General features: G+C 39.6%; 1 protein-coding gene across 2 annotated transcripts in view; it reads right to left on the bottom strand.

The window, feature by feature from the left end:
- GBE1 (1,4-alpha-glucan branching enzyme 1) overlaps positions 1-12,656 on the bottom strand; it is a 198,009-nt gene that overhangs the window by 3,416 nt on the left and 181,937 nt on the right. Inside the window, exons 16-17 of one of the 2 annotated variants that reach the window (XM_088442725.1) lie at positions 2,935-3,054; positions 948-1,028 (exon numbers count right to left, since the gene is read on the bottom strand). In XM_088442725.1, coding sequence (XP_088298851.1) covers positions 1,023-1,028; positions 2,935-3,054 — 126 coding nt within the window. In that variant the 3' untranslated portion in view covers positions 948-1,022. Of the gene's footprint in view, positions 1-947; positions 1,029-2,934; positions 3,055-12,656 lie in introns of those variants that run through there. The other variant, XM_088442724.1, reaches the window with a different exon arrangement.

The raw sequence follows: 12,656 nt of genomic DNA, 5'->3' as shown, positions 1-12,656 counted from the left end.
TAGAAATAATGATTTTTATTTGAAATAATAATTTTGTACTTCAAACTTTGCTTTGTCAAACAATGCTCCTTTTGCAGCAATTACAGCATTGCAGGCCTTTGGCATTCTAGCTGTTAATTTGTTGAGGTAATCTGAAGAAATTTCACCCCACGCTTCCTGAAGCACCTCCCACAAGTTGGATTGGCTTGATGGGCACTTCTTGCATATCATACGGTCAAGCTGCTCCCACAACAGCTCAATGGGGTTGAGATCTGGTGACTGCGCTGGCCACTCCATTACAGATAGAATATCAGCTGCCTGCTTCTTCCCTAAATAGTTCTTGCACAATTTGGAGGTGTGCTTTGGGTCATTGCCCTGTTGGAGGTGGAAATTGGCTCCAATCAAGCACTGTCCACAGGGTATGGCATGATGTTGCAAAATGGAGTGATAGCCTTCCTTATTCAAAATCCCTTTTACCTTGTACAAATCTCCAACTTTACCAGCACCAAAGCAGCCCCAGACCATCACATTACCTCAACCATGCTTGACAGATGGCATCAGGCACTCTTCCAGCATCTTTTCACTTGTTCTGCGTCTCACAAATGTTCTTCTGTGTGATCCAAACACCTCAAACTTCAATTTGTCTGTCCATAACACTTTTTTCCAATCTTCCTCTGTCCAATGTCTGTGTTCTTTTGCCCATATTAATCTTTTTCTTTTATTGGCCAGTCTCAGATGTGGCTTTTGTCTTTGCCACTCTGCCTAGAAGGCCAGCATCCCGGAGTCGCCTCTTCACCGTAGACGTTGATACTGGCGTTTTGCAGGTACCATTTAATGAAGCTGCCAGTTGAGGACTTGTGAGGCGTCTATTTCTCAAACTAGAGACTCTAATGTACTTGTCTTCTTGCACAGTTGTACACAGGGGCCTCCCACTTCTCTTTCTACTCTGGTTAGAGCTTGTTTGTGCTGTTCTCTGAAGGGAGTAGTACACACCGTTGTAGGAAATATTCAGTTTCTTGGCAATTTCTCACATGGAATAGCCTTCATTTCTAAGAACAAGAATAGACTGTCGAGTTTCACATTAAAGTTCTATTTTTCTGGCCATTTGGAGAGTATAATCGAACCCACAAATGTGATGCTTCAGATACTCAACTAGCTCAAAGGAAGGCCAGTTTTAAAGCTTCTCTAACGAGCAAACCCATTTTCAGATTAGCTAATATAATTGCACAAGGGTTTTGTAATCATTCATTAGTCTTTAACGCGGTTAGCAAACACAATGTACCATTAGAACACTGGAGTGGTGGTTGCTGGAAATGGGCCTCTATACACCTATGTAGATATTCCTTTAAAAAACAGACGTTTGCAGCTAGTATAGTCATTTACCACATTAACAATGTATAGAGTGTATTTCTGATTATTTTAATGTTAACTTCATTGAAAAAAAACCCACATTCCTTTAATTTCTGCCCTGGCAGAGTTGTGACCCATGTGACCGTGCCGCCCCGCTGCGTCTCTTGGATTTTAATAATGCACATGTGGAGAACATATTTCCTCTGGCTCCATGGGGCATTAGGCAGTGATGTAGCGGTGAGTGATGGGGTTATAAAACAGGGTATCTTTTACCACTTAGGGCAGTATTCAATTCGTTTCGCACCCGCATGGCGAGGTTTTCGCCTACATCGCTGGTTCTGTATGCGGAAAAGTATCGGGCGCGCTCCCGCTATTCACCGTATTCAATTAGAAAGGACGTGAAAACGGCACCCAGCGAAACTGAAAGAGGCGAAAAGTCCTGTCAAAAATGGGTAACTCAGCCTAACACCACCCCAAAAGAAGCACTAACATTGGGGATCACTATAAATGCCCCCAGTTAGCCCTAATGAAGGTATTTGGGGTACTTAAGTTGTGAAAATTGCTGCCAATTAGCGCATTAACACAAGTGGTGAAGAATAGCATTAAGCAGTTTTTTTGCTAAAGTGACGTTTTAAATCACGTAAAAAAATCCACCTGCCGCAAGCACCTGCAATCATAAAAACACCTGCCCCATACTTGGGGACCCCCCTGAAGCCTATTTCGCTAGTTTTTAAGTTTGTCCCCCAACTTTGCACTTTTTCGCCTCACAAATGAAAGTACTTTTTTTGGGTGTTCTAAGGTAATTTTTAAATATTTTTTGACACAGTTTAACTTTGTGGGACTGTCCCAAGGGTGCAGGGAAATTTCCCGAAGTTTGCACCCCAAAACCGCAATTCTGCACTTTTTCTGCCTGCTATTCATAGGCGAAACTTTTCCGCCGATTACATTGCATTGACTTTCCGTGTACGCGAAAAGTTTTTGGAATTGAATATGGCGGAAACTTTCCACCTGGCGAAATGACGTCATCCGCAATATTTTTTCGCGAATTCGATCTTTTCGCCGGCAATTGAATATGGGCCTAAGTAGGTGGGGGGTGATGTTAATGGGATATATTACCACTCTAGGGGGTCTATTGCCAATGGGGGGTGGGAGTTAATTTTACAATGGAAGGTCTATGTACATGGGGGGGGGGGCATATTTTTTATAAAAAAATATAATAATCTTAATTATATTAAAAAATATATGTTTTAACCTAATTATATTAAAAATCTAATTTTCAAATAAAATTTGTAAAGAAAAATTAATAAGTTGTTAATTTAATATATAGCAGAATGTAGGAGACAGGTTATTTGTAGCAGTGCAATTACTTTTTGGTCAGTGTCCTTATTTAGCAATTTGATGTTTTTGGATGAACATATTAGCTAGCATAGAAAGACTGTCAAACATAGACCCAGCAGTGCAACATTACTTTGCCAACATAATGTAGGAATTATTATTCTGACCAGATCTATACGACTTTTAGAAATATTTACATACAATATCTTCTTTCATTAAACATTATCCTCCTCTGAGCCACCATTTTATTTACAGTAAAGTCATACTTACCAAAATTGAATATGGCCGATTATTAAAAGGGACATTCTCAGTAAAGAATTCTGTCCGGTGATTAAGCCTTTGATGTCCTCCATACTCTGCGGCATCAGTATCCAATGCTATCATATACTTGGAACAAAAGTATTAAGGAACGTGTTTATCAGATACAAAAAAATCATAATGATAACAAACGTTATAAGAAGTTGAAGGCCAGGAGATATATACATAACTACACACATCTAGCAAATTCACTGGCGTTTAGGACACAAATGACGAAACCCAGGGTAAATATAGACAACCATAAACCAGGTTCCCACAAAATAGTGCATAGTATATATTTGAATTGTATTGGGAAGCACTGTGTGATATTGATATATGACTGAAATATGACATTACTGCTGGTTAACTGAATTATTAACCACAGGAAGAGATTCAATAATACTAAAATACTAGTTGATCCATTATGGAAGAACTTCTGACTAGCTAAATAAAGTTCCTCAATAGAACTGGTTTTAACAGTAATTAAAATTAATGCATTTACATTTTGCGAAAACAATGTGGACGAATATAGGGGATCCAAAAACCAAAATTTAAATCTGTCATTATTTCATGCACTAATGTTTCAATTTGCCCCAGTACAGTTACTATGATATGTGGTGTACTCCACTCTCCACCTTTATGTTGCCGACAGCAAGCAGCTATATTAGACATTAGCAGGTATATGCAACAGGAAATGGGGGTATAGTCCCAAGTACTTGGACCACGATCCATTAATGAAATAGTTGGTTACCATACACAGGGAAGGGAGAAGAGGAGGATCATGTGAAAAAATCTGGGAGCCCACCAGGAGATCTCAATAAGGTTCTGCATCTGTGAAAGCAACCAACCCCTCCCTCCTTGGGTGTATAATTAAAGAGAAAAATATAAATGTATACCTTTTAACTATCATCAGTCTACCGACAGCCACAATTCCCCAAAGACGAGGAAGGCGGACTAACCAAAGTACTTCAAACAGAAATAAACCCAAAAAATTGTACCCCAAAGAAAACCACCTATTCTATAAAAAGAATCCTCCAACAGTAGTCTCCAAGTAATGATTCCATCCTACATGCAAATTCTTTAAAACACTACAGTATTCTCATTGCGGTCAAGTCAGTGTGTGAACACGTATGTGCTACCACACGCAGAAGGGGTCTACACACTCAGGACAATCTTTGGTTCTAGAACTTGGACACAGGGCCTGATTCAGAGATGTACGCTAATGCCGCCGCATCTGCAAATTTGTACACAGCGGCTGTGTGAAAATATGCAAATGCCACAGCTGCCAGGATTTATACCGAGACGTCCCCACCTGTGGCTTCGCAAATCCAAGCGACTTCGTACAAAGATGGAGCATCCATTGAAGAGTCGATAATCGGCCTTCTGAGTAACCCAATGGTTGAGCAGAATGGCCGTGGAAACAGAGTCACCGGGGCCGTTTTAATTGCGTATAGTATCGCAGATGCAGGCTGTGACACCCTGAAAATGGTTGCGTCAGGCCTGCATTTGGGTTGCCACCTCCCCGTTGCCGCCCACAAACGAATCCTGCCTGTCAATCATTTCACAAATAAATCCTCTCCGCGAGCAGCAACGATAATGAAACCTAGCGCATGCGCAGTGTGACTCAGATGCATGTGTAGATTACGGTAATTGCTCATACAGTGTAAACAACGCCATCCCGCGCCATCTCTGAATCAGACCTGTAGAGTTTATCAGTCAATAATATTTTTTTGTAAACGTCTTTGAAAATATGTTTAATACACAATTTCAGCTTTGGTGTCTGAATTATACAACATTAGTTATTGATAAATATACTTATTAAATGATCTAGATTCTCTTTTTAAATCATCCTTATACTGTAATTTCCGAAAACTATATGGTTATATTGAGAAGCAAGTACCATTTGGGGTTTTCAATACCTGGTGTTTTATATGGTTGGTCCTTTAATGGCTATTTTGTATGTGAACACAATTTTGCTTAAGGGGTCTGCGTTACAGGTGCTATAAGGGATGTAGTTTTAATTCTGGCTGTCTGGATGTCGGGGCGCCAGCATCCTATGGTAAGTATTTGGGTTATGGTTAGGCACTAGGGGGAGGGTTAGTTTTAGGCTGCTGGGGGGGGGGGGGTTAGGTTTAGGCTGGCTGGGGGTTGGGTTAGGTGTAGGCTGCAGGGAGGGAGGGTTAGGGTTAGAGTACTTATCGACAGGTGTCGATATCCTAACCCTGTCGGAAGGTTGGTATCCCATACCAAAACCAGCTATAAAAATGATGCTCTCAAAACATACTCTGAAGAGTCCACCCTGTTCAAATTTATTCATTTACTGTTAAAATTTAAGTTCAGTTTAAGCACCTACTATAACTTATTTCACATATTAACCATAAAATTATGAAATAAAGAAGATTTTTAATTTTGTGTGCTAACTTGTTAGTATATTCCATAATGATGTATATAACTTATAGATGTGTCCTCATACAGTATACTGCAGTCGTGCCAAACAGCCCTTCTGAGCACACCAGGTCCCGTGCAACAAAACAGCTTAATGAGATCGCACTGATTAATTTGATGTGCGACACTGACGCATCTGTGCGCGCCAAATCTGTATGCGAAGTGCTACGATGCAGCGTCAGCGAGTTCCGCTGCGCTTCATCTGCGACTTTGTGCATTTTTAAAACGTAATTCCTGTGCGGTTAAAGTCGCAGCCCGGCGTCTCTGGTACAGGTTGAGTGGTGTTCCGCTGTGTCTGCGGGTGCGAATAAGACACAAATTTAAAGTAAAAGTCGCTACTTTGCACCAATCGGTGTGGATCACTCGCACCGCGTGGCGTATTTAGGCTTGGTGATTGAGGGCACAACTGTAATTTCTTAGAAAAGAAACATAGAAAAACAAGTATAACAAAGTCAAATAGAAGACGACCTGCTGCTAATAGCTTCCCATGTATGCCCATAAAAGCACTGGTGGCGTTTTCCCATAATGCAGCTTGGTTAGTTCACTGGTCCGTACACACTACAGAGAATATAAACTCAAATTATAGCAAAGATCCCTGAAAATCAGCATTAATTAGATAAAAAATATCTATTGCAAGTTTTTTTAAACACCTTAGCCTGTAATAAAACAGATGCATTTAATTTACAGTTTCATTAGATTTAGTGGCTTTCATTGCGTCTCGGTTGTCTGTCCACTGAATTCTATAGCAGAAGTGAAATTACTGTATTCCTCTTCTCCCAACAATAGCAGAGCAGCAAGTGTGGCTTTATCTATAAGGTTAATTACTTATTAAACTACTTTGCCTATACAGAGATTTGGAATATAAATGCCCAAACAAAATGATGTATTGTACATCATGAATGCATAATGAAGCATAAAACTTCACAATAACAGAATGCAAATGATACTAAACAGATCAATTTGCTTTTTTAACTCAATTAAATGAGAACCATAGAATATTCAGAATAGTTTAAAGTTTATGTATGTTATTAACTGGCCTAGTTAAAATGCAATTTGCCTCTGTGCTAACAAAACGTCTGCAATGCAATGCTATGTGATGCATCAACGTTCAATTCGGCAATAGTAGGATGACCTTGTCTGGCTATTGTTATACTGTTGCTAAAACTCTTTTGTTACATTTTATAAAATTCGAAATAAAAAAAAATACATTAAACAGAGATATTGCTATAAACTTCCCTATGTTTAGCAGTTGAAATGATAAACTGACTTCAAGCATCCTAATAAAATCCTTATTTGTCTCCATAGTACCTTGTTCTCTGTACAAATTATATATAAAATCTTTCTGCTGCCACCACATATAACTGTAACCCTGCTTAACAAAGGTGTCTTAAGATATCGGCCCCAAATGCACCAATAATAAGATGCTGATTTTGAACGGTGATAAAAGACAGTTATAATAGTCGACTAGCGGTTTGGGGTTATTTCGAGTCACTTACACATAGTGAACTACAGTAGGTCAGCGAATGGCTATTAATGCAGTATCAGCTCAAAGAGTTTGGTACAGACCAGTACAACACATGGACAATCTGTACTGTTCCCGTTATTGTTTGGGAGTAGCCACGTGCTGCTTTTAATACAGGAGGACGTTTCAAACCCTCTCAACACTACAAATTATTTATACTGTAATTGTCTTTTGATCCAAACGGTTACTGTGCAGTAGATAGGACTGCTTATCCAGCTGCAAAAATAACTTCTCAGGGTGTTACTCCCTTTGAAATATAACAAATATCAACATTAATTGTGCAAATGAAGGACGCCCGCTAAGAACAGAATGTGAACGGAATGCAGCGGTCATGACTATAATTGGCAGTTACATCTGCAGTTACATCGGGTGTAGGAGATGTAGCGGAATTTGGCATCCCCTTAGGCTGCAGGACCATGACACATTAACGGAATGCTTCTCTTACATGTGAATGCCCCATTTCCACCCAGTAAGAACCCATTCAGCAGCTGCGGGCTGAGGCGTGTGCGACTCCTACTCAATTCTAAGTTCACAGAATTGCCTTTATAGCTTGCTAAAAATCGCTAAAGGTGTTCGAACTTGTATGCGGCTCCAAAACAGGCTCTTTATGTCAAAGATGGGTTACCTACAGCTCCCGAAATTCCGGCCCCGGAATCCCCACTTCCAGCCAGAAGACCAGCGCAGGAATCCCGACAGAAGTAGCGATGCGGACGCCGGAATCCCGACAACCCAATCGTAAGTATAGCGGGGCCGGTTGGGTGGTTAGGCTATGGACAGGGGGGTCAGGTTTAGGCACTAAGGGGGGAGAGTTAGGTTCAGGTACCAAGGGGGGGAGGGTTAGGTTTAGGCACTAATGGGGAGGGTTAGGGTTCATAGTAGGGAGGGTTATGATGCAGAAATGGAAGGGTTAGAGGGTTAAAGGGAGAGCGTTAGGATACTTACCTAACACCTGTCGGGATACCTAGCATCGGGATGCCGCTGTCGGTATTTTGACAGCTGGTGTCCCGACTGCCAGTATTTCATACCCAACCCGTCAAAAATATATATATTTCTACATAATAATGATTTGAATTACCTCTGTTAACAAATATACACGTGATGCAACTATCAGACAGCCACAACGCTACATAGCAAATTCTTACTTTTCATTCTCTCCATAGTGATATTAATCCTTATGTCTCATAATATTTCCCATCACAGTTCACATGTGAGCACTATGGTGGTGTCTGCTCTGACTTAATACCAATGATAATAAGATATAACTTTCTGCCTTTCTACACTGGAGACAGAGGACTTACTAACATTGCTCAATGGTTCAACATTCAAAAGCAACCAACCAGCAATTTGCTTTTATTTGTGTACAGAAAATTATCACAAAGCAAATGTCTAATTGGTTGCTACTGTTACAGTTTAGGTTAGATTTGCACTTTAAGCCGTGTAAGTAATCGTTATTGAGATAGGCGGGCTCCTATTAGGTGGGCTCCTATTAGTGTGAACCATTTCCTACCCATCGGTTGTGAGCTTGTATGATCAGGACATGGTAACCAATTAGCAGTGAAAATTTTCAGTCGCAATTTTTGTTTTCCTGCCTATTTTCAGGTCTTTTTCGCAGATTTGTTTTTTTCGTGGTATCCAATTAAACCTCCTTTTTTACCTCCAAAAATTTTCTGTTTTTCTCACGAAAACACATAGGACCTATGTAATTTCACTGCCGCAAATCGGGGGATAAATGACTTCTTATCACGGATTTGGTTTCGCGTGCCTGAGGCAAGCAAAACAAAATCCCTGATAAGTGCCTACGAGACAGCCTCATCATCTCTTATGTGTGTTAATTAGGAGGTTAAGACACTGAGAAACTGTCACATTCTGCCTGAGTTGACTTTTAAAGCTGTGGTGTGGGCAAGCCTTACTTGCATGGTTACTGCGTTTTGCCAAGGGGATTGACAGCCACAGTTTAAAGGACTAAAGTAACATACTGCATACAAATAAAGGCTCTTCTATAAGCTATTCACAAAGTGGCACAAGAACAATACATTTATACAGACGGCAGCATTTGTCTGTTAGTAAAATTTACAAAACCAAAAAATGAAACTGCTTGAAAAAAAATAATTAAATATGACGTCACTGTTAATAATTTTTAAGTTGCGCTATAATGTAATTAAATAGATTCTATGGTTAACCAAGTACAATAGTATGTCTACAATCTCTGCAATCACATAGCAGTGATTCATTCATAAATGACCTTATTTGCTCATTAGAAAATCTGGGGCTTAGGTTGAAAAATGTCAAAGAAAACCGCATTTACATTTAAATGTACATCCAACAGTGACATTTAAACAACATATCTAAAACATCGGGTAATAGGGACGGAAACTTCAACCTTTGTATATGTTACTGTTCATTTGGTTCACTTTGAAATTCACGTAAATATCTTTCATTTGCATCGAAGCACTGTATAATTTCATATAGCTTGGCTAATTGACTGTATTGGAACCAGCACATACTTTTACAAATTGAACATAAATGAGGATAAAAATAGTCTCCGGCAGAGGGTGAATGACCTAAAATCCCACAATTTAAAATTCAGTTACAAGAAGTCAGTCCTAACTCCAATTTAACAATCAATTAGCCAAGATATTTTTTTTGTTACAATTATTTCAGTGGCGCTATCTACATAATTAAGATGTTGTGTGTAAAAATGTTTTTTTTCCAAGTTCTTACAACTTCTCATGAACCTCCATTAACCAATATACAAGCCTTATTTGCCTTAGCCTCCTGCATCATCTTTGCGGACAAGCCTCTCATGGAAGTTCCCAGGAGAGTCACGAGGACCTGACTGATAGTGGCTGGTAGGGTCAACAACTACATAATAATTATCTGTGCTCTGTCCTATCTCCCGGCACGCCCACCCGTCCATCAACTCACACTAAGTGAATCAGCTTGCGCCAAGCTAATTTTTCGCTTGAATGTGCTTCTAAAGGTGGGTACACACTGCACAGTTATATCTGCAGATGATGGTCATTCGTAAACACGGAATGACCATCATCTGCTTCTGCAGGCGGGTCCCGCTGGCCGGGGGGGCGTGTCCCCACTCCCCTCCCCGCAGCCTCTGCTGCATGTCTAGGGGCGGTCTGCAGATATATCCGTCATCGGAAGGGCAGCACAGCCAATGCGATATGTCTGTGAACAACGTCGTTCACAGACATATCGCTGGTACACACTGGACGACGGGCACTAGATATATTCGCCGATCAATAGATGGGCCAATATAACTGTCAGTGTGTACCCAGCTAGTCGCAAATTGCACAGAAACGATGATTAGCAGCCCTTGTGTCTGAGTGATTTGTTCCTTGAGTGTGGCAAGCATCTGTCTGCTGCAATGTTTTTATATAACCTGGAGGGCAAAGGGAAGAAGTTAATCTCCTTCTAAGAGTGAAAAGAAAAAAAAAATAAAATAATATATATATATAGATAAATATATATATATATATATATATATATATACATATATATACCTGCCAACTGCACAGCTTTTTAAGTATTTGGGAAAATGTAGTCTATCAATTCGCCAGTGGCTCAATGATGTAAGAGGTTCCTAACCAACTTGTAGACTGAAAAATGAGACTATTGTACATATCTGTGTGTAGACACCAGTATCAACATCAGGAGGCTTTTTGGTGTATTTATATGTGATTTGCTGTGTGATTTTGAAATAGGGGATTTACAAAAGGCAAAATAGACCAAAACCGAATCCCGACCGAAATTCACCAAATATCGATATTTGCACATAGATCACTATTGGATTCTCTCATTTACTAACAGATTGAAAATCAACTTAAAATCTACTTCAAAATCAACAGAAAAATCCCCAAATAAATATAATATAAAAAAACAGATGATTTTTAGCATCTAAACACCTTTCAACTGCATTGGTAGGAACTAAATTATGATGCCTATAAAAGGAGACACAAGCATGTGGTACACTGTGACTGCCCGTTAACTCCTGACACCAATTCCTGCGGCATAATTCCCTTGACCAGTTCCTCATAACATTATAATCCACCTACACAAGTGACCCTCCTCCGATGCTGCGTGTAGAGCACATTTCTAGGCCCATCTTGGATTTGACACGGCATCAGATGTCTGAAAACGCTTCACACACTGGCACTTTAAATGTCCAATATAATTCACCACATCAGCTGCTGTCTGCCACTTGCCACATGGCCCGCTTTCCTCTTGCCGATGTGTGTTGGGCCCAGCGACCAAATAATATAATAATTCTCCTCAAAGTTAAAACTGACATTGCAGCCAGATTTAGTTTTACCAGGTTGAGGCTCCTCCCCTGAATGGGAGTCCTGGCCCTCTCCCTCCTCCATCACACTATCCTCACCAGCTGGATCCTGCTCCTCCACCTCCCTATCCTGTCCTGTCCTATTCCTGGCAGCCTCCATAACAAATATAAAAATAAATACACAAACTACACTTAAAACCTAACACAAAACTTAAGCACACATACTCGCCAGGTACACACAAACAAACACTGACAAATATTAAACATAAAAATTAGAAAAGACAAAATATAGGACAAACTTCAAAATGACAATAAAAATACAGAAATTGACATGACAAAAGTCTCAAAAATCACTTTTTAAGTACCTATATGCAATCAACACTCTCCTGCTAAACACCCCTTCTCTCTCACCACAAAACACCCTTTCAATTTGCTTGGGTGTGTGCCAGCCATTTTATAATGAGTTTCTGAGACTTACAGTGCATGTGGTATGTTTTGGCCAATATAATAAATAAGTGTTTGTTGATTTTGCAGGTGATTTTGAAGTGCAGTCCAAATTGACAATTTTTTGCACTCATGAAAACCAACCCACAGCGCCTTCAATTTTCAAAATCAATTTCAAAATCGAATGTTTATAAATGAAAGATTTGGCCATTGATTTATACAGTCTATTTTAAGTCGACATAAAAAAAAAACTCAATAACACTGAAAAACTTTTGATGACCTTGGACAAAACCTAGGGTTGGCTTGTAACCTTGGGCAAGTCTCTGAGTCCCAAGAATGTACTACTAGATTGTATGGTGGAGTGGGCAGCCAAATTATGCACATATACAATTCTATGTTCTAACATAAAATACAGTAGGATGTATATTATTTTACAAAGCAAGATAATAGCCTAGGCGCCAGTAAGGGTGTAAAGATCTAATGCCGCTGCTGGTATTCAATGCTGCACACCTACAAGAGGCTTTGTCACACCTCTAACACTAAACAGAGAATAAACAAAAATAGTAGGTGGCGCTCACCAGACACAGCCAGGGCTAGTATATGGAAATTTATTAAGAACAAAAGGTGTTGTTCATAAATAACAAATAGACAATCAACACTTTCTAAAACACACGGGAGTGGGGTCACGAATACATCAATATAATCACAATAAAAAGAAAATATATATCAAATAAAATAAAATAATACAGAATAAAGATCTGCAAATATTTATCAACTAGTGGCAGATAGCTATCAAATAAATATAAACCACTGTAGGTGGATTATCACTGTCCAACAAAGTCTATGCAACATTGTAGCTGTACTCACTGGAGGCATGAGTATCACTGGAAAAAGCATCAATTGTAACTGGTAGCTATCTTTGTTTATAAGCTCCCAGCCAGAGCTTAATGTTCCAGTATTCCACGGTGTTCCGGTAATACAATTTAAGTTTAT

The sequence above is a fragment of the Taudactylus pleione genome, unplaced genomic scaffold (assembly GCF_031769625.1).
Source record: "Taudactylus pleione unplaced genomic scaffold, aTauple2 ptg000316l, whole genome shotgun sequence".
Lineage (NCBI taxonomy): Eukaryota > Metazoa > Chordata > Amphibia > Anura > Myobatrachidae > Taudactylus > Taudactylus pleione.
Note: the sequence above shows the minus strand (reverse complement) of the source record. Positions and strands in the feature narration are given on the sequence as shown.